Source organism: Salvia splendens, chromosome 10 (assembly GCF_004379255.2).
Source record: "Salvia splendens isolate huo1 chromosome 10, SspV2, whole genome shotgun sequence".
NCBI classification, from domain to species: domain Eukaryota; kingdom Viridiplantae; phylum Streptophyta; class Magnoliopsida; order Lamiales; family Lamiaceae; genus Salvia; species Salvia splendens.
The window spans coordinates 9,546,261-9,568,377 of NC_056041.1; the positions used below are offsets into that span (position 1 = coordinate 9,546,261).

The window sequence follows — 22,117 nt, forward strand, 5'->3', positions numbered from 1 at the left end:
ACCCGGCTTTAGCTCGTTTTGTATCATGGGTCGGATATAACAAGATATTTAGCTTTGGATAAAATTTTCGAAAAGAAAATAAGATAGCGCTTGAACAAAGTTTTTATAATGTTGTTTTTTACATTATTTTTCAAATTATTGTATACCTATGTTGTAGAATGATGAACACATCAGAGGAGCGAGAGAGAGAAGTGCCAAAGGTTGGATTGAAATCCCAGCACTCGAAGAGAGAGACATAGGGGTAGAGACGGATAACTATGTGACACAATATTGTGGGATTGTATTTCTAAGCACTATTCACTTGCAATATTTTGAGTGAAGAGAGGGTCCGATCCCATTACAAACTAAAATTTTTTATGATTTGCACTTGATAAATACCGACTTATGTATAGCAATAGCACTTTAAAATAGTAAAGTATGCACTAGAAAGTAGTACTAGTATCTAGAAAATAGAATAAGACAAATCGATAGCATACTGCATTTCCAACTGGTAGCACGAAAGATTGGATTTCAACTGCATCGAAACAGGGCAAGTATAAATACTATCAAGAATATTCACCTGTAACGGCCAACGGCGTAGGTGTTTATTCACAAAATTGGATATCATACATATCATATTGATAAGTTCATAAACACATTATCTATTTCAACCATTAAATATCAATATCGGAAGAAAGAAGTTAGAATTGTGTTATCTTCTACAAGAAAAATAACACACAAACATGGACCTATAAATGCATCTTCTTCCCAGGTGCAGAAATAAATTCCCATATCTTAATTGTTCCATCATCACTTGCTGAGGCAAGCCGATTGTTTTCCTGAAACATTAAGGGGTTAGATATGTCGTTATTGATGCAAAATATATAGAAACAAGCAATTGGTAGAAATTCTAAAATTTCTTAATTGTTGCGCCTTTACCTAAGAATAAAAAGATCACAGAATATCAGGGAAGATTTCTCTCCTTAATGTAGGCTAATTACAACATGCTTAGGTAGATTGACAATTTTAAAACTTGTTGGACGATGGATCATGTAATCTTTCAAATAATTTTATACATCTAATCTTTCACATAATTTTATATATTGTTAAAACAACCGATGACCCAGTAAAAGCCCCCCTTGGTGAAGTGAAGGGCTCAGATAGCAAATAATCTAAGCACAGGGCTACAAGCCTACAACCCTGTTCAATGCAACTGATAGTAGGAAAGAGAAACAACCCCATATAGATGGAATCACGTCACAATGATGTATAGCTTACACAGAAACATCGAGTGGGACTACAGCATTACTTTGATTGATTAATATATTTATAATCCGTTTTGCATTATCAGAGTATAATGAAGAAAGTAACTTATGTCATCCCAGTATTGAGATACTGCTTACATTGTTGCATCCATCTCTGGGCATTGCAAAAGTGGTCCAAAGATATCTTAATTTACCATATTCAGGTATACCTTAGACTTGAAAACCATATACTTTTAGCAAGTATCCATATTAAGAATTAACATGCTGTTGGAAGAAAAGAACATAGTAGTCTTAGATGCATTGTTTGTTTGATATAATGCATTTCAGATGAGTACCTCATCTATACCCTCATCCCCAGTTCCCACAGTTCATGTAACAAGCTATACATAAAGGAAGTTTTGCTGCATAATATATATGTTTGTCATCAAAATATTTACCAATGAACTCCATTGCACGGCATTGATATCCATCTCATGAGCTTTCTCTTTCTTATAAATCAATTTGTAATAAGGTCCATCAACCTGCCATGACACACAAAAACAGAAACAAAGTTAAGACACTAGTTTATTAAGCCATCACAAATGCACTTCAAATGGAATGCTATGATGCAACAAGCATAACAATTATGAGGGCAGTGCTGAAGTTTGTAGGCTTATGCCTGTTTTAAGACACTTTTCCTGTAAAATTGAAAATATGTGCACATGGCTTTGTTGAATTCGGACTTTGGCTAATACTAATTCTTTCACCTGATACCCTTTCCTTTAACGAGTTAGTAGATATATTTTCTTCAACAAAAACGAATAATTATTTCCTCACCTTAAACGTTATTCATATTTATAGAATAGATATGCCGCAAACCGTTCAGGACCTAAAATGTCTTCCGAAAGGAAATTTCGAAGGGAAAATTTGTGTTGATTATACATCAGCAATGCTCAGGGTAGGTTCTAAAAAAATACTGTATGGGATATCGGTGTTTCCATACTTTGATATTTAAGTGTATATGCATATATGAGATAGTTTGTGTGTGTCAGTGTGTGTAGTAATTAACAGAACAAAAAAGAAAGCACAACTCCTTTCAGCCATGATATGGTGTCTATTTTGGCTATTCGGTGATCTGGCTGGTGTAAACTAATGGGAAACGAAAAGATGGGGAAAATAAAGAACTTAATGACATATACCAAATCATCTTTGCTCTCTATGAAAAAGCGCATGGCATCATCAGCTGCTCCAGAGCAGATAATTCCATCCCTACCACATTAATACCTCAAAATAAGTACATAGAAAATCTGGTAAATCAGACAATAAAACACAAACTAGGTCCAACAATTATGATTCACAACTTTGGATACATATGAAACTAAGAAAAGAAAAAGATGAAGAAAAGATCAGGAACGTCTTCCTACCGTGACCAATGAATGGAAAATATAGTGCGGTCATGATAACCAGAGAGGGTAGATATATGCATCCTGACAACAAAGGAAAATGGAGTCAACCTCATAAGAGATGTGAAGTATATGAGAAACTATAACCACTGAAAAATGTTCATGAGTAAATAGTACCATGTCATCCCAGTCGCAAAAAATAATAATAAGTGAGAGCTGCAAGTAACTGGGCAAAAAAAAGTACAAATAGATCTACGACAATGATGATGGTCAAAGAAGCATTCATCCAAGAAAATGGTCCTGATTGCATTTCCACTGAAAACCGAATAATTTCAGAAGATATGGAGACATCAAGACAAGCCAAACAAACTTTATTATGCCAAATTGCCAATGCAATCATAGTGTCTCCGTGGGATATCAAATGAAATTCATATATACACCATAGCAAACATTGTTTACAGTGCGCCGTAATATCATGCCTATAGTTTTTTTAGTAGTACTTATTAAAAATTTGGAAGAAGTGACCACATACCATTTCTACAGTGAGTGCTTAGAAGAAGAAGGATGGTCTAGTTTCATCGATGTACATTGATCCGCCCACTTTGATTTTTGAATAAGACATACTGAACACACTGAGTAATTAGTTATTTTGTTAAAAATTGTTTAATTTCTTAGTTTCCTTTCTCCCGTTGAACATTACTAACTAGCAGTAATTTGACAAGTGTTAGTCACTGCACTTTTTTTTTTAAATATGACCAGTTGACAATAAGATTTCAATGTAATTTCTAATCTCCGTACTCCATATTCATTGAGTTCCATCAGGCAAAACTAGAAAACAAACAAAAAAGATATGTGGAGCTTTCATATACTAAAAGTTCCAACACAAATCAACAATGATGCTTACCAAGGTGCATTTCCATCTCCTGACTGCATTCTTATAATGTCACAACCCCATATTTTGATGGTAAGATCATCACTGCAAAATGAAGCTAACTGAATTAACCTTAGAAGTTAGAATCACGACAGTCTTTATAGCTATATAAAATATATATCACTGACACACTGTGTAAACTGAAACTTGGAATATCTCAAGACTAGCATAGAAACAACATGGATATTGTAAATACCTGCAAGTTACCATCTTGTCTCCACTGGCATTAAAAGATAAAGCCCAGACAGTAGATGTGTGTCCACTTCATTAAACAAGAAAAATGGAAACGTTAACAGCATAATCCTGGACAATCTCTTTCTTAATAAATGGAAATGTTAACATCATAATCCTAGTCAACATTAAGGCTGTGTTTGATAGGCCTTATTAGGCTGGATAGATAATTATCTCGCCTTGTCAACGTGTTTGGTACTCCGTATAGATATAAATTAACAATCTCACCTATCTCATAGTACTATTTATATTAGTTTGACTAATTTCTCTTTATCTCAACTTGGATACCAGACACACCCTAAAGTTTAATATCTAGTAAAGCAAGTAATTGTGTTATTAACGAAACATAGAATAGCTACACTTGTTCAAATGGATTTTTGTTTGGGGGCAAGGGGGTACTTAAACATGATGGACCCATATGCAAGGTAGATGGAAAATAAGTGTTTAATCAATGCTGTTAATTTTGGCATACTGTGAATAGCTCAATATAAAAGTTGGAGCACAAACTACCTGTTGGATTGATTTAAGGTTTGAACACAATGCCAATCATCACTATCCCCATCCTCTGCCCACACCTATACCAATTAAAATGTACAGTCAAAGTAAATATTGATTCTTGATTTCAGTACTAAGCACATAACAATCAGAAAATACTCAAATGTCTAAACTGTTTGTAGCATCAGTCTTTCATTCTTAAAATTACCTTGATAGAATTGTCGTAGCTACATGAGATCAGAATATTCACTGATGGATGCCACTGTACCATTTTAACATCTTGTGTATGTCCTTGCAACACCGAAATACAGTCAAACTCATTATGTGGCAATACTTCCCATATCCAAACTGATTTGTCTCGCCCACATGTGGCTAGCAACGATCCAGAGGCATTCCAAGACACACTTTTAACTTCATTCTCGTGACCCTAGATGACATTTTTCATTAACTCCGCATTCTTAAACGAAACACTCTCAAGACAATGAACCATAATGGAATCATTGGATGGCCTAAATATCATGAACATGAAAAAACAGGATTAAAAGTAATAGATCACCTCTAGAGTGGCAACACATGAAAAATCACCACCAGCATCCTCCCAGATAGCAGTGGTGGCATCAAAACTTGCTGTTGCCAAATATTTCCCAGATGGTGACCATGCACAGGATCTAACAGTCCTAGTATGAGTGTCCTCCAAGACTGCCTGCACGATAACAACATCAAAAACCCAATTTTACATCTACATCCAACCAAACAACAAAATCACTATGAATTCGCACAAGCAATTTCATCAGGAGCTGTTAAATTATGTCAATAGATAAGCCACACATACACAAGCTCCAAATCTGACAAGCTTAAAAGCGAAACACAAGCAACAAATTAAAGCATACGAAAAGTGAGAGGTGGAACCTTGCACTGGAAACAGCCGGTAGCAGGGCTCTGTTCCCAGATTCGGACGGTTTTGTCTCCACTGCAGGAGGCGAGTACGGCGGGGACACCGTCGATGCCGGCGGCTGGTTTCCAGGCGAGGCCCCAAACCCTATCAGTGTGACCTTCGAGTTTCTGAACTTCATTCAGCTCGAAATTCTCATCCACGAAATTCTTCATCCCGGTAGCGAATATCTGACTTTATATGAGAAAAGTTAGGGCTTCAACTAGCCGCGATTGGTGGTGACAAAACAAAGCTTTCGTTGCCGGAAATTTAGCTCGGATAAATCTATCTAATATAGAAAAGCCAAATCAAACTGGTCGAGACTCTTCTCAATAGAATGATGATTGTGAGTTTGGGCTGCAGCTTGCAGGCGGCGCAGCTGAGGTGCTGGGTTTTGACGACGGCGTTTAGGCCTCACTTTGTTTGTGCCTTCATTTCTACTGTATGGAGACTGAGGCAATTGGAATTTTAGCAAATCAAGCTTGGACTAAATATTTTTTTTTGGTAAAACCGTAAAACCATATTTTATCAGTAATAGTAGTTGATTATTAGTAGTACAAATACTATTCGCGGCCTTCAGTTTTTTTAGAATATTTCAAATCTATAAAGTTATTGAAAAAATGAGGTGAATAATATCATTTTAGGTATTCAAACTATAAAAAAATATAATATTTAGTATTAGGGAGAGATAAAGAAAATATCAAATCCAGTACCTAAATATGAAAGTAAAATAATATCGTTCGTGCCTTGGGGCATTTTTTATGTAAAATTGTAATGAATAGTAAAAAAAAATACCATAAATGTGATTACATCTTAGTTTAGGAATTATCCACGTTATTTTTTAAGTTTAGGCACCGTTTACGTGCAAAACGCATAATTTAGGGACTATTTGCGTATATCACTCAATAAAATTAAATAAACAACTTTGTTGTTAAGAATATGTTTAATATGACCATATGATTTGATTTAAAGATCGTAGATATCTTCTTTCCATCAAATGGTGCACACTATATTATTTTATAATATAATACCACTAATATTTTTATACCTAAAGAGATGAAAAGATTTCCATCTAATGATGCACACTTTATTATTTTATAATATAGTACCACTAATATTTTTATACCTAAAGAAATGCAAAGATTCATTTTCATTGTTAGAGCATCAATAAAGGGACGGATGCCCCGGTGGACATCTCGACGGACTTCCCAAAAACACATACTGTCATATCATAAGGACATCCCACTGTACTGCCACATCATAAGGACATCTTACTGCACAATGGTAGACATCCCCAAGGACATTCCGACGGACATCTCACAATAATAAAAATTCACAAATTCAACAAATTAAACAATTTGCGGAATTAAACAATTTACGGAATTAAAATTTCGATACGAATGCGGAGAAAATGCAACTATTTTATTTAAAACAAAAAAACATACATAATTATTAAAAAATACATAGTTAAAAAAAAACAACCTCTAGCTTTGACAAATGCGGCCCCCGTCTCACTCCTCGTCGTCCTCGCCTCCAGTCCCGTCGTCACAATCGGGCAGGGGTGGCATTCCCAAATTGTGCCGCATACTGTCGATGACATCCTTCAGCATCAACTTATATAAGGGGTTAGTCCCTGCAAGTCACTTCTCCATGGTGATTAAAAGTGAATCATGTTGATGTATGCGGGCGAGTGAGGGGAGCTCGGGTTCGATCTGGGAAGAAGCTGCCGATTGGACCTCGGGTCCGGACCCGCTGGCGCTTCCCCTAGCCATCCGCATCGCAACTTTTGCCCAACCGGGTGACAGCGGCGGGATTGAGGGGTCGGGAACTCTGCCTCGGCGTCAGGGAGTTCGTGGGAACCGGCACTGCTGCTGTACTCTCCGGAGGCGTTGATCTTCGTCCGCTTCGGCCAGTCAGCTTCAACACCCGAACTAAACTTGGCGAAAGTCTGCACCACAAGATAGACCTCCCAATATTTGAATTATCCGAAACCCAATTCACTGCAGGGGTACTGCTGGTGAGACAGAAGCTTCACATCATCGGCGGACATGCCGCTGGTTGTCGTGCGGAGGTTGTTTTGGTAGATGCCGGCAAATCGGCTGAGCTGCCTCCTCAGCCGCTCCCACTGTTTCCGGCATTGCTCTCCATCGTGAGGCTTGCCACCTGGCGGTTTGAATTGGAGATAGCTTCGGCTAATGCGCCACTACATTCTGTCGATATGCTGGTTAGCCCCGACGTAGGGATCCTCGACTACACTGATCCAGGCCTTCGTTAGCGCGACACACTCCCGTATGCTCCAGATGGTCCTCTTTCTCCCGCCGGCTTCCTCCCCCCCTCGGCCCCCGCCCCACCCTCATTCCCTGCATGCGCGGACGAGGTAGTGCCCTTGCCCTTCCCTCTCCCTTGCCTCCGCGTCCTCCATGCCGCCGATGGCATCTCAGTGGGAGACTCCCTGACCGGAGATAGCCTCAACTCCTCAAAAGATAAAGTCTCGATGTCGGTGAACTGAGTCTCCAGAGGAGTACTCTGGGGGGAATCACTCGACAATAGATCCCTGTAGGGGCGATAGGCATTGTCCCCAGGTGATTGGTGGACCCCCTGCCTGCTCCCCCGCAGCAGCAGGCATGTCCTGCAACATCCCGGGCATCGCGGCACTCATCCCGAGCATTTGAGGCATAATCCCCGTCATCGCGGTACTCATTCCGGGCATTTGGGGCATCATCCCACACCAAGGGGGTACATATTGTAGTACCCGGACATCATCCCCGCCATTTGGGGTTGGGGCATCATCGGCGCCATTCCGGGCATCATCCCGGACATCGGTGCACTTCCGCCGGCATTTCCCCCAACTCTAACGGGAAAAGTCGGCATTCGTGACTCGCTTATGGCGGGGGAATCACTATCAAAGTGCTCCATTTATCTTCAAAAGAAATGAAAGTAGAGAGAGAAACTCATTAAAACAAGTGGTGTGAATGAAATGAAGTTCAACGAGCCGTATATATAGATTTTTTAAAAAAAAAAAATTGAAAAATCGGGACGTCCGTCGTGTCACCGCAATGGCGGACGTCTCCGGAATGCCGCGAAACTCTAGTGTCCGCAACGCACGTCCGCGTCCGCCTCCCTGCTGGTGTGCCGGACGTCCGCCGTTGTGGATGCTCTTAGCCTTTTAGTTGGATTTAGCTTTGGCGATTAATTTGAAAGTTGAACATTTGTTTTTGAAAACCCAACTAGCCACTGGCCCAATTGACGTTCCAAGAAAAAAAAAAACAGCACAAGGGGATTCTATATCGCAGTATAGAGTTTGGGCTTGCACAAGTTTGCAGAAGCGAAAAATGAAGAGATTTTTCAAACCAGTTGAGAAAGATGGCTCTTGCAAGAAGGCAGCTCTCTCCCCTCTCTCTTCTTCACCCGCAAAAAATTCCGAGAAACCAACAGAAAATGCTGCTGCTACTACCGTTAATGAGGAAAACAACGGAACTTCAAAGAAAAAGCCTTCGAAATTCGTGACATGGAATGCAAACAGTCTTCTGCTAAGAATAAAAAACAACTGGACAGAGTTCTCCAAATTCTTCCAAAATCTCGACCCGGACGTGATTGCTATACAAGTAATTGCAACAATGTTGCTGTGAATTTTCTAAATTGCCGTGTGGCAATGTGATTTCTGGCTCGTCTTGTGCATTACATTACACTGGGATTCTCCATTACTGCTTTTCAATTTTTATTTTGTGTAGTTCTGGAAGAAGGGTTTAAATATTTTACATGGTGGGAAGGGTTTATGTAGCAGTTTTGGATGTAAATTTTACATGATCATTAAATTCCTGGGGTTCACCTTGATCAATTTATGCTTCGAGCTATATAAATTGTATATAAGAAATTTTAAACATGTTTACTTGCTTGGGGTATTGAGGAATGCCACTTTCAGGTATCAAAATACCATCTCCCTGCTTTTTATTTCAACAGAGATGTTCTACATTTTCTATTTGTAAGTATTGTTGATACCGTTTTTGGATCATCTGCACTCTTTTATAAGCTGCTGCTTTTTTTTTTCTATCCATCCTACTTGTCTTCTTTCACTCTGCTGATGTATCATGTTCTGCTCTTCAGTTTTCTTCTGATGTTTTGTGCATATCTAGCTGAACCTTTAGACTGGAGTTTATCTGACTTGAATATGTTTATAGGAAGTAAGGATGCCTGCAGCCGGTTCTAAAGGTGCGCCCAGAAATCCGAGAGAATTAAAAGATGATACTAGCTCCTCACGCGAGGAGAAGCTGGTAAGTTGCATATTCCGTTTCCAACTTGTTGTCTACAGGTTCAATATGCGGGTCTTTTTGAGAAGGAAAACAAAAGTAAAAAAAATACTAGTAGTGTTCAGTCTTTTCAGTATGCATTAAGATAAGGCCATTTACAGAGTTACTTAGTGTTGATTCAGTAGTTACTTCATCTCTCAAAATGAAATTTGAGTACTGAAATCAAAGCCATCAGCACATCCATAAATTAGCAGACATTTGGAATTCCGGCAATTGAGTTTATGGACTAATTCTATTTGGTTGAGCTCTGCAGGTTGTGACGCGTGCATTGTCAAGTGCGCCATTCAGAGACTATAATGTGTGGTGGTCTCTTTCTGATACAAAATATGCCGGAACTGCATTATTCATAAAAAAGTGTTTCAACCCCAAAAAAGTGTCTTTCTCACTTGATCAAGCAGGTTTGTGCTACTTGAGATTCATTCTTAGGCAGTTGCGGTTCTCTTTGTGTATGTTTCACTATTATATACTCCGTACTAGATCTCATACCAATCCAATATATTGGTGATGTTGCATTAGGACAACTGATAGGTGTTTCTAATTGTGAAAAGCAAATGGAATATGATGGACATAATTAACTTCAAGCACATTGACCTGAAGTCACTATAAAAAAATAGTAATTCCTTTAGTCAACATACTTTCTTCTTATGCTTTTGTAGTTATCAAAGTAAATAGTTGATGCTAACCATGTTGTATGACTAGAGAAGCTGAATAGCGGATCAATGTGATTCTACTTGCTTTACATGGTTGGTTAGTAATACTTTCATGTCAGGCAATAATATGCTACTTAACTATCTTCATATTTGCTAATTGTTGTGTGATGTAGTTGTTACAGATTGATTTCTTTGGAATCAAATATCTTTTCATTTCCACTGTCATCTTTTATTTCCGTAATTTGAAAAAGTTATTTAGGGTTGGAACAAAGGGATGGTCCAGGATTTTGCTTCTGGAACTAGTTTATTTTGTTATATAATCAGTAGGGTGGGAGTTATTTAGAATAATCACAAGATTTATCTTTTTAGTCTGCAAATTTTCTGCTTTGGTAGGCTTCGGCCAAAGGAACTTCTCTTAGAGAGGTCATCGACTAACTTTTCTCCACAGGCGTCAGCCTGAGAACCTTGCTCCTTGCTGCCTCACTTCTCAATTACAGTTTATGTTCTAAATTTTCTCATACTTAATCTTTTCTTTTTCACGAACATCCTTAACTCCATCAGTAGCTCTTAGATTTTGCTTGATTTGAAAGTATTCACATATACATAACATATGAAGCAGAGTATCCAGGCATATGGAAGTTAATTAATTCCAGCTAATGTATCTTCCAGCTTAAAAGTTTATGTTTTCTATTAATTTTTTATTTGGTAAAGGACAGGGGCATCTCTCGTGTCTTTGGTGGAGAATAAGTTACAAGCCTTGAAGTGTCTGCACTTTAGTTGTATTCAATAGCTGCAAAATCATGCCAAAATTTTGAAATGATGGACTAAAACTTCTGAAATTTGTTGGAACAAGGTGTAATGAGTGAAAAGGGAGTTTATAAGGCCAATGTTTGACTGATGCATCATGCTATAATGTATACTTTTGTGTATATGTAAACAAGATTGGATGATTCTCAATGGAAAAAAGTATCCGATTTTTTCATTTTGTGTATAATTTTAACAATCACATGTGAAGGTTTTATTTAATATATGAAAGTTCAGGGGGAACAACAGTACCAAATATAAGGCGTGAATGAGTAAACTGATTCTAAATTGCTTGGAGGAAAGAGAAAGGTGACATGGAGAACTCCATGAAATAAGAATGACTGTGCCTGGCCATTTGTTGGTAGGTGAAGGATTCTCCTGATCCAATTTAGTTTGACATAGTTGAATAATTATTTGGAAGTGGACACTTCAAAATTGGGATAAATTTTACGTTTTAATTAGTGGGTATTTTCCGTATTAGATGGAGATATCAAGATCTGAAAAATCATATGGACATGCCTGAGATTGTCTTTTGAAATGCTGCAGCCTATATTTTGGATGAGATTTTAGAAAGTTACAAATATTCTCGTTTTAGGTTCAAAGCATGAACCTGATGGCCGGGTTATTTTGGCTGAATTTGAATCTTTCCGTGTATTGAATACATATGTTCCGAACAATGGATGGAAAGAGGAGGAATCCTCATTTCAGAGGAGAAGAAAGTGGGATAAGAGGATGTTAGAATTTGTTACCAGAACTTCTGATAAGCCCCTAATTTGGTGTGGCGATCTAAATGTCAGGTACTTTTCCAAATTCATAGTATTTGATTTACATAAGTAACCTCTTATTTCACAATCCTTCAACAATATATGGTTCTTCGGCTGTAATTATACTTCCCCCTTCCCCAGGTTTTCAAGATTCACAGTTTTTTTCTCACTTATTTGCAGTTATAAGGTGTATTTTGTGAACTTTTAGTAAAATATTTATTTCATATTATCTTAATCAACCTGTCACTGAATTATACACTGTCCTATAAAACTTAATCATCTTCCATCTAATATTCTGACAACTGAAGTTTCAAGCTCCTGCAGTGAGCCCTTGATTCAAGAAATCAAACGCTAGGCTTTGACAGAATCAATGAGGGGAACCTTATGACATACGGCTTGACATCCAATATTTATTGACTGTGATAAATTCCAATACAGCAGTTCCCAGTAGTTTCCATCAGATGGATGTCGAGACTCATCACTCAAAGAAAGTAATGGACGTTAACCCATATGCCAAAATGTTACTCTCCTTGAGGAAGTCAAAGGCCAACCTATGATTTCTTGAATTAAGGGTTTGGACAGCTGGAATTTGCAAGTTTGGATCTTTAAAAATTTGGGCAAGTTTTAATTAGAAAAAGTGAAAGGTTGGTACTTGTTTGCAACATTTAAAAAGTCAGGTTGAATTCCAACTGTATAAATTGAATGTTCCCTTAGCTATGTATTTCATCATACCTCAAATTTTAGTGACAAACATTAATGTAAAGTAATGGACTTCCATACTGGAGTATATTACATTAAAACTCCAATTTAAGCGACATGAAGTTCAGTTCTTACGTTCATAAATTTGATACCCTTCTTCTAATATGTTGTCACTATTCTACCGTGCAGTCATCAAGATATAGATGTAAGCCATCCTGAATTCTTTGCTGCAGCAAAGCTCAATGGTTATGTTCCACCCAACAAAGAGGTGATGCATTGTAGAAGCTAAATTGGTGCCTATGGTGTCTAGTATTGAAACAAGAGTCAGTAAGTCTTGTGAAGGAAACAATAAGGGTAGCCATGTTGCGAAACTATCTCGGCATAAATGGCTGCAATTTATATTGTTATTAAGTTGATTATCTTGCAAACATACTATACCGCGAAAAGTTATGGATGAAGATCTAAGTAAGATATATATTTACAATGTAGGATTGTGGCCAACCTGGATTCACATTGTCCGAGAGGATGCGTTTTGGTTCCATTCTAAAAGAGTACGTATCTTGATGTGCTTATATTAGATATCTAAGCACATCAAGAAATGATACCTGTCTAAATATTAGTACTAGTATATTTTTCTTACCTTTTTATATTTTCAGAGCATCTGCGTTTCTTGAATATAAGAAACCCAGTGATTAGACTTTTGTGTACACAGGGGAGCTCTGGTTGATGCATATAGACATTTACACAAGGATACAGATACGGAACCTGGGTTCTCCTGGTCAGGGAACCCCATCGGGAAGTAAGAACTTATTGTTTATTTAATGTTGTATCCTGCCAGAAACTAGAAATGTAACTCATATGAAGATTGAGTTGGGTTGATGAGATTGATGGTTGTCACTCTTCATATAAGTCCATTCTGTATTGGAGTTCATTCGGACCAACTAAAAACTTTTGCAGATACCGTGGGAAAAGAATGAGAATCGACTACTTTGTTGTTTCAGAGAAATGGAAGGAGAGAATCGTCGCTTGTGAATCACATGGGCATGGTATCGAAATGGAAGGTATATCACACTAGATATCTTGTTATTTCATAACGAACACATCCTATTTTCCTTGAACGATGTCTGAGTTGGTGTAATTATATTGTTCAGGTTTCTATGGTAGCGACCATTGCCCGGTGTCCCTGGAGCTATGTGAAGTGAGCCATACTTCTAACTGAGTTCATCATCATTCATCCAATTTCAGATTCTATATTTTGTGTATTGATTATTACATTCTCAAACAGTTGGTAACGTATTTAATGTGCACAAAACTAAATGCTTATATGCCATCTCATATTTGATTTAGGGGTGACTTTATTTTATGACAAACACAATGTTAATTTGGCTTTCTTGGATGATGTAGATAGGGCAAAATGGAACATTTTTCTATGAGGGCAAATTCGTCACTTAAACCTATCAGCAATCCAATAAAAATACATATGATGGGCTGGCCCATAAATTCCCAATACACAAAACACTGGATAAGTCAATCAACTGGCCCAACAACTCTTGATGAACAAACCAGAAGCAAATCCCAACCCCACATTGTCTCTGTTAAAAAGGTTACTAGATGTGAAAATCAAACTAAAATAAAAAAACTAATGATATCATAGACTATCAATAAAAGAAAAAAAATGGAGTATTGATAAAGTCAAAATGAGACCATATTATCCGTTGAATTTGAAAATTTTATGATTAAATATATATTTGTTTAACTTATAAGATTAAATCTCATAATTTAATGATAAATTGATAAGCATATAATAATGACTAATATATAAATAATCATATAATAATGGGTCATGATAACCAAATAATACTACAAGATAAAATTTGTCTATTTGAATGTTCTCCAATTTTATTTATACTATAAAATTTTATTTTTCGGTTATTTGTTAAGAGTAATGCTATGCAGCCATAATGTGGCCATCCACACAATGACATTTTTGTAAATAATTATAAAAATCAATGCAATAAATTAATAGTAATAGTTAGTGCTAAGATAATTTTACTTAATTACCTTTTTCTCAATTTTTTTACTTCAAATTTAAATTTACAACATTCTCTCTCCAGAATATTTGAATTAATTTTATATAAAATAATTTTATAGTAATGTTTACATTTATTTTATTTATACTATTATTTATAAGTTATTTAAATATTTATGCTAAATAAAATATAGTTTAAATTATTTCATTTGTAAGTGAGGCTAAATACCAATTATATAATTTTAATATCATGAATATATATATATATATATTCTAATTTAAAAGTAGTTATATAATACAAATTAAATAATAATATAACATAATTAAAAGAAAAAAAGAAATATGACACAAAAGAAACTTACACATACACAATATAATATTTCCAAAATTATTTATTATTAGTTGTATTCTAGTCCTTATTTATGCACATGAATAAATTAGTCTTGAAAATTTAATACTTTTAAGATGAACTAATTTCAAGTAAAATATCATTAAATGCATAAATTTTTATTAATATTTTATATTTATGACTGACCACATTATGACCATTTAGCATCACTCATTTCTTAATCAAGTCTTTGGTATTGCATTAATTTGTTTTCGTCAAATTCGGAATATTTGGGAAACAGATTTATCTATTTACACACCTAGAAATTAGAATAAGTTATTAATTTCAAAAACCAGAAACGCCGCCCTTCTTCACATACCATCCCTCTTCTTCTCCTTTTCTGTATTCCTCCGCCGGCTGAACCCTAGTAGTTTCTGAATTTCTGTGGCGGCGTATCTGGTACGCATTTCGCCGCCTCTTTTTAAATGCACGAACATTCAAATTCAAATTAATCACTCTTCCGATATTTTTCCTGTTTACATAATCTGGATTTTGATGCTTCCAATTTACATTTTTTAAGTTTAGGGCTACTGCCCCCCACTGATCCTACTTTTATATTTTCAGTTGTGAGCAGAATCGGCAATGGCGCATTCTCTACTTCAGCCAACCAGATTGCATTCCTCTTCAACCAGCTCTAGGCAGTTTACTCGGTCTAATGAGAGTAAAAGATTGTCGGCGACTATGATGTGTTGCTCGCGATCCGCTCCTACGAGACTGAGCAGTTTCTCAGGATTGCGGCGAGCTAATTCCGTTGACGCCATGCTGCACCAAGGCCAGCACACGTTCCTATCGAAGTTGGCAGCTGCAACCACCGTCAATAGACGAGGGAGGAGTTCGCGAATGACTCCGCGAGCCATGTTTGAGCGCTTTACGGAGAAGGCAATCAAGGTCATTATGCTGTCACAGGAGGAGGCGAGGCGTCTGGGACATAATTTCGTTGGAACGGAGCAGATATTGTTGGGGCTCATTGGTGAGGGCACTGGACTTGCTGCAAAGACTCTTAAGGCCATTGGGATACACTTGAAAGATGCCCGGATTGAGGTGGAGAAGATTATTGGACGGGGAAGTGGATTTGTTGCTGTGGAGATACCATTTACCCCTCGCGCTAAGCGTGTGCTGGAACTCTCGCTTGAGGAAGCCCGTCAGCTTGGTAACTAGTCTTGCAAAGTTTTTTTTTTCATTCTCTAACTTTTTAGATATTACTCAATGACTTACGGCCAAGTTTTTAGTTATTAGTTTGTGATAATGGTCTGTTAAGTTGTCCTGTTTTGCTTAGCTTTGCTACCAATTGTTTGACAGTGACTAATGTGAAGACAGATTCTCTTTCCTTTTCGATGTTATTTATATATGTTTTTGGTTCAGGACACAATTATATTGCACCAGAGCACCTGCTACTGGCATTGCTGCGTGAGGGTGAAGGTGTTTCTGCACGTGTCCTAGAGGCTTTAGGTGCTGACATCAATAATATTCGAACTCAGGCAAGTATTGGGATTTCCTTCCTAACGTCTGGTTATTTTTATCATTTTATGATTACCTTGAAATTGAAAGATTATGCATTTGGTAATATAGGTCATTAGAATGATAGGTGAGAATCAAGATCCTGCTGCTGTTGGGGGAGGAGATAGAAGCTCTGGCAGCAATATGCCCACTCTTGAGGAGTATGGTACCAATTTAACCAAGCTTGCAGAAGAGGTAAGTTTTCTTGATTTTTTTTATTTATGAGATTGGACCTGTATGGAGGTATAATAGAAGTTACTTTTGTCTTTCTAGGGTAAATTGGACCCAGTTTCTGGAAGGCAGGAACAAATCGAACGGGTCGTCCAGATTTTGGGAAGGCGCACAAAAAATAATCCTTGCCTTATTGGAGAACCTGGTGTTGGGAAAACAGCTATTGCTGAGGGTCTTGCTCAAAGAATAGCAAATGGAGATGTTCCCGAGACTATCGAGGGGAAAAAGGTTACACCAACACTTACTATGTCTATCATAAGAAATAGCCGCAAAGCTTTACATTATTTTAATCCTTGAAAAATGTTGTCTTTGACTCTTTGATGAACAATAAACCCCCAAGCACATCAAACAGCATCTGCCTTGACATCTATGTAAACAATTGAATTCTCTGTTGCTTTAATTATGAAACTGATGTCCACTTCTGGAAGAATATTTGATTATTCACGGGACGATGATCAGATTCAAAATACATTTTCCAAATTACAAATTCCCTTTCCTTTTTATTCCTCGTCATTTCTTGTCTATGTAATACTTTCTTACATATCAGGTGATAACATTGGATATGGGACTCCTTGTTGCTGGGACAAAATATCGTGGTGAATTTGAAGAAAGATTAAAGAAGTTGATGGATGAGATTAGGAAGAGTGATGACATTCTACTTTTCATTGATGAAGTACACACTTTGATTGGAGCAGGAGCTGCTGAAGGGGCTATTGATGCTGCAAACATTTTGAAGCCCGCATTAGCTCGAGGTGAACTGCAGGTAAGCTTCAGAAGAATACCATGTAAAAGATGAAGCATGAATATTTTAGATTTTTGAGGTTGTTAGTTTCAGTGTTCAGTATACTCTTCTTTATGAGCATAGACTTCAATAATCTTTTCCCTGGCCAAAACTAACTCGGGTCATTCTTATCCGCAGATGATGCATTTCGATTCTTTTGTATTAGTGGTTAGATAATTTTTGTGGTAGGCGATCTCTGTGTCATGTATATAGGATAAAGAAGAATATTTACTGATCTGTGGCAGGTGAAAGAGCTTGTAAATCTTTAATCTTCACCGGACTGATATAATCTATAAATCCTGGATTGTTTGCATACTGATGAGAATTCCAGTTGGATACTGATTTTCGTTTTGACTTTAACATGAAACTTTTCTGAATGCTATACAATTCTAACAACTTTGCCCCTATTATCTGTAGATTTGGTTAGTTATAGTCATCTCATTTGTGGACATCTTCGTTGTGCTTACTATATCATATCCATGTACTTAATAATGTAATTGCAGTGCATTGGGGCTACTACACTCGATGAATACCGAAAGCACATTGAGAAGGATCCTGCACTAGAAAGAAGGTTTCAACCTGTTAGGGTTCCTGAACCTACTGTAGATGAGGCCATTGAGATTCTTAAAGGGCTCCGGGAGCGGTATGAAATACACCACAAGCTTCACTACACAGATGAAGCTTTAGTCGCTGCAGCACAATTGTCCCATCAGTATATCAGGTATAATTAGTAAGACATTTCTCTATCATAATGATTAATATGTACTTGAAGGACCAATCGACCTGGGACAGTTGTTTCCATTTTTTCTCAATCATCAAGAAAAAGAAACTGGTTATATCAGTTGTATGTTGTATTTGTAATTTCTTTTGCGGACATTATGAATGTAAAAATGAAAGGAAATTTTTGCACACACCAAATAAACTGAACATTTTCCCTCCAACCTTTATATGAATATCGGCTTGCATGTTGCAGTGACCGATTTCTTCCTGATAAAGCTATTGATTTGATTGATGAAGCTGGGTCCCGGGTCCGACTCCAACATGCACAGGTAAAGCCCTGGCCTCATAGCTAACTCAACTTTCTTCCTTATGGTTATGATGATTCTTATACCTTTTTCAGCTTCCTGAAGATGCTAAGGAACTAGAAAAGTTCATCAGGGGGGTAACAAAGGAAAAGAATGAAGCTGTTCGAAGTCAAGATTTTGAGAAGGTAAGTTGTGCACATAATATCTAATGCAGATGTAATTGTCCTATATAGTTAAGATGTCAAATCCGGAATATGGATTACTGCTATTTTAAATGTGGGTTGGAACTGAGATATTGCATACTGCGCTTTTTGTATGCCGTTATTTATTTTATAGGCTGGAGAGCTACGTGATAGAGAAATGGATCTTAGGGCACAAATGTCCATTCTTGTTGAAAAGAACAAGGAGATGACCAAGGCAGAAACTGAGGCTGGGGAAGGAGGCCCTGTTGTTACTGAAGTTGACATTCAGCATATCGTTTCTGCTTGGACAGGTATCCCAGTTGAGAAAGTCTCAGTCGATGAATCTGGACGTCTCCTCAAGATGGAGGAGACACTCCACACAAGGGTCATTGGGCAGGACGAAGCTGTTAAAGCCATTAGTCGTGCTATTCGCCGTGCCCGGGTTGGGCTAAAAAATCCCAACCGTCCTATTGCTAGCTTCATATTTTCTGGTCCTACTGGTGTGGGGAAATCTGAACTAGCTAAAGCCTTGGCTACCTATTATTTTGGATCCGAGGAAGCTATGATCCGACTTGATATGAGTGAGTTCATGGAGAGACACACAGTTTCAAAGCTCATTGGTTCACCTCCTGGATATGTTGGTTACACTGAAGGTGGGCAGCTAACCGAGGCTGTTCGCCGTCGTCCTTACACAGTTGTGCTTTTTGATGAGATTGAGAAAGCCCATCCTGATGTTTTCAACATGATGCTTCAAATTCTTGAAGATGGTAGGTTGACCGACAGTAAAGGTAGAACAGTAGATTTCAAAAATACTCTTCTGATCATGACGTCAAATATCGGGAGTAATGTAATAGAGAAGGGAGGCCGTCGTATTGGTTTTGATCTGGATTACAATGAGAAGGACAGCAGTTACAACCGGATCAAGAGCCTAGTGACTGAGGAGCTTAAACAATATTTCAGGCCAGAATTTTTGAATAGATTGGATGAGATGATTGTATTCCGACAGCTCACCAAGCTTGAAGTGAAGCAGATATCTGATATTATGCTGAAGGAGGTGTTCAAGCGACTGGAAGTCAGGGATATTGAGCTTAATGTGACTGAGAGGTTTAGAGATAGGGTGGTTGATGAAGGATATGATCCAAGCTACGGAGCTAGACCACTCAGACGAGCTATAATGAGATTATTAGAGGATAGCATGGCAGAGAAAATGCTTGCACGTGAGATCAAAGAAGGTGATTCAGTTATTGTTGATGTTGATTCTGATGGCAAAGTCATAGTTCTGAATGGTAGCAGTGGCGTTGCTCCAGAACCATCTCCTGAACCGGTGGTGTTCTAGATTGCACTGCTTGTCGATTACCTGGTAATACGTTTCTTCTGCACATTGCTTGTCGTTTGGAAGAAATCGACCCAGGCCATCAGTTAGAAGATGATTTATATGGAGTTTAGTGCGTGTTGTAGTTTTTTTTGCTTCGGAGGTAAGTTCTACACTAGAATAGATGGCGAGGGTGTTTAATTGTCAATGAGAATGATAATAAAACATGGTGCCTCGGTTTCTCTTTCTCTGGAACGTCTTGTTGGGGGCATTGGAGATGGAAATGGGATTATTCATTATTTACATTGATGTGGGGATTTTGGACAAAATAAATGATCAATTTGATCTTTGTTCAGTCTTGCGTATTTTGATATTGTCATTTAAAAGTTCGGATCCAGAATTTCTCTCACTACTTGCTCATATCTAAAATTTTAATAGCATGCAGATATCGACAATATTCATAAACCCTAATAAGTGAATATTTATAGAATCAACACATTTTAATTTGTTTTAGACAAGTCCCTTGTCGGTGATTGCGACCAACTCTCAACCAGATCAAGATGGAGACGGTGGCCGAAGCTATTGATGCTGGTGAGGGCACAATTTAAGTGTTATGAGTTTCAAAGCTGAAACTCTAATTTCGAATTTTAGAAATTATTTTAATTTTCTTATCAAATAAAAATATTAATATTAATAAAATAGTTCCAAAACTAACAAACATTAGAGCATCCACAACCGTGCTCTTGCCAGCGGCACGGTTGTGGGCCCGGGCGGTACTATTCATGCCTGCTCTCTGGCAAGAGCACAACACCCACAACTGTGCTCTTCCGCAAGGACGAGCACAATTAATATAAAATTCAATTACACAAAAACATTTTCATAATACTAAAATTCATTAAAAAAACCACAATAAAAATAACAAATTACAAATAAAATAAAAAGACATAATTAAAATCCTAAAAATTAAAAATTACATAATTAAAATACTAAAAATTAAAAATTACATAATTATTGGCTAATATAACCCGAGGAAGACTACGCATCCGGCGGCACCAACCCCAATTATTTTTGGAGACCCAATATCATGGACTCGTGCGTTTGAAGTTGCGTGGGGGTCATAGTTGACCTATCGGCCAAATTGAGTTGGGCCAAAAGGGCCCACAACGAGTTGTTCGGGGGTGGAGGTGGAACATAGGGTGCGGGTTCGGGAGCAGGGGCAGATGGAGTCGCGGCGCGACGTCGTTCGGCCGCCGCCTTCTTCCTACCTTGCGGTCGGCGTCGGGAACCGCTTGGTTGGGCATCGGGGCTACCCAAGTTAGCTTCGGCGAGTTGGCTAGCCACTTCTTCGCCGGCGTCGGATAGGGATGCCGACCGTGAGCGTTTGGAGGAGCCGCTAGAGGAGGATGTTATGCCTCCCTTATACTTCGGGTGCGTCCGCGTCTCCTACCAAACGTTAAGATATTTGAACGACTTACCGTTCATGGATTGGTAGGTGCTCAGCGAGGCGGTGATGATGTCGACCTCGCTTCGGCCGCTCCCGGCATTCCGGGACTCCTGGATGAAATAGCCGTTGAACTTGCCAATTTCTTCGTTGGCTCGGCCGATGCAGTTGCGCACCATACTCTCGTTGCGCTCGATCGTTCCCGGCGGCCGGTGTGCATTGTACCGGCTAGAGACGCGCCACCAAAAGTGATCGCCGGATTGGTTCGTTCCAACCACCGCATCTTCGGAGATTTCCAAGTACGCCTTGAACAATCTTTCCATCTCCGCCGGTGAGTACGGTGTGCGGACACCGGCGCGAGATGGAGGATTCGGCATTTGGGAAGGGGCGCGAGGCCTAGGCTCCGGTGTCCACCCGTAGCGCCCATCGGAGGCACCTTGATCGTCGATTGGGTATGGCCGGTAGCCACTCGGAACGCCCGAATCTTGGGTGAGAGGAGGGGCCGAATATTCCGTTTCCGGACTATGAAACGGTTGCGAACCGAACCATTCGGGGTTCCAACCGTGAGAGCCGCTTGGGTTGTCGTCGTTACCGGACATAGTGGTGTTGTAGGGTGTGAGAGGAAGATGAAAATGGATATGAGAGATTGATGATGAGAATTGTGTAGTGAAAGTGTGAATTTTTTGGAGTGAAATTGGGGGTATTTATAGATGAAAGTGTGTATTTTTGGGGTAAAAAAAATAAAAAAAAATTAAAAAGTGGGGAAAAACGGTTATAAACAGATATAATTTTT

The 22,117-nt window shown here is 38.3% G+C and overlaps 3 protein-coding genes across 3 annotated transcripts; 2 read left to right on the forward strand and 1 right to left on the reverse strand.

The window, feature by feature from the left end:
* Positions 1-515: 515 nt before the first annotated feature.
* On the reverse strand, positions 516-5,693 carry LOC121753254 (protein CIA1-like). The gene is made up of 10 exons (XM_042148473.1): positions 5,193-5,693; positions 4,840-4,986; positions 4,492-4,710; positions 4,299-4,363; positions 3,754-3,819; positions 3,531-3,602; positions 2,648-2,710; positions 2,423-2,492; positions 1,682-1,765; positions 516-818 (listed from the first exon to the last, which is right to left on the reverse strand). The coding sequence occupies exons 1-10, from the start codon at positions 5,388-5,390 to the stop codon at positions 729-731; spliced, it is 1,074 nt and encodes a 357-aa protein (XP_042004407.1). The 5' UTR covers positions 5,391-5,693; the 3' UTR covers positions 516-728.
* Positions 5,694-8,515: 2,822 nt separating this feature from the next.
* Positions 8,516-13,784, forward strand: LOC121750711 (DNA-(apurinic or apyrimidinic site) endonuclease-like). Its single transcript, XM_042145304.1, has 9 exons — positions 8,516-8,819; positions 9,393-9,485; positions 9,775-9,919; positions 11,571-11,772; positions 12,628-12,706; positions 12,928-12,989; positions 13,151-13,237; positions 13,396-13,499; positions 13,590-13,784. Exons 1-9 carry the CDS (start codon positions 8,547-8,549, stop codon positions 13,655-13,657), a joined length of 1,113 nt encoding a protein of 370 aa, XP_042001238.1. The 5' UTR covers positions 8,516-8,546; the 3' UTR covers positions 13,658-13,784.
* A 1,364-nt stretch (positions 13,785-15,148) lies between these two features.
* Positions 15,149-20,238, forward strand: LOC121750742 (ATP-dependent Clp protease ATP-binding subunit ClpA homolog CD4B, chloroplastic-like). The gene is made up of 10 exons (XM_042145344.1): positions 15,149-15,254; positions 15,420-16,005; positions 16,218-16,333; positions 16,425-16,547; positions 16,626-16,811; positions 17,131-17,346; positions 17,868-18,085; positions 18,338-18,413; positions 18,485-18,574; positions 18,726-20,238. Exons 2-10 carry the CDS (start codon positions 15,438-15,440, stop codon positions 19,905-19,907), a joined length of 2,775 nt encoding a protein of 924 aa, XP_042001278.1. The 5' UTR covers positions 15,149-15,254; positions 15,420-15,437; the 3' UTR covers positions 19,908-20,238.
* Positions 20,239-22,117: the final 1,879 nt, after the last annotated feature.

Coding starts and splice junctions, on each gene's coding strand:
- LOC121753254 (XM_042148473.1), bottom strand. CDS start 5,390: ATGAAGAATTTCGTGGATGAGAATTTCGAGCTGAATGAAGTTCAGAAA. Junction 4,364..4,491: donor GCTACGACAATTCTATCAAG/GTAATTTTAAGA, acceptor TAATTGGTATAG/GTGTGGGCAGAGGATGGGGA. Junction 3,603..3,753: donor GACAAGATGGTAACTTGCAG/GTATTTACAATA, acceptor TTCATTTTGCAG/TGATGATCTTACCATCAAAA.
- LOC121750711 (XM_042145304.1), top strand. CDS start 8,547: ATGAAGAGATTTTTCAAACCAGTTGAGAAAGATGGCTCTTGCAAGAAG. Junction 9,486..9,774: donor CCTCACGCGAGGAGAAGCTG/GTAAGTTGCATA, acceptor TGAGCTCTGCAG/GTTGTGACGCGTGCATTGTC. Junction 13,500..13,589: donor GCATGGTATCGAAATGGAAG/GTATATCACACT, acceptor TATATTGTTCAG/GTTTCTATGGTAGCGACCAT.
- LOC121750742 (XM_042145344.1), top strand. CDS start 15,438: ATGGCGCATTCTCTACTTCAGCCAACCAGATTGCATTCCTCTTCAACC. Junction 16,334..16,424: donor TCAATAATATTCGAACTCAG/GCAAGTATTGGG, acceptor TTGGTAATATAG/GTCATTAGAATGATAGGTGA. Junction 16,548..16,625: donor TAACCAAGCTTGCAGAAGAG/GTAAGTTTTCTT, acceptor TTGTCTTTCTAG/GGTAAATTGGACCCAGTTTC.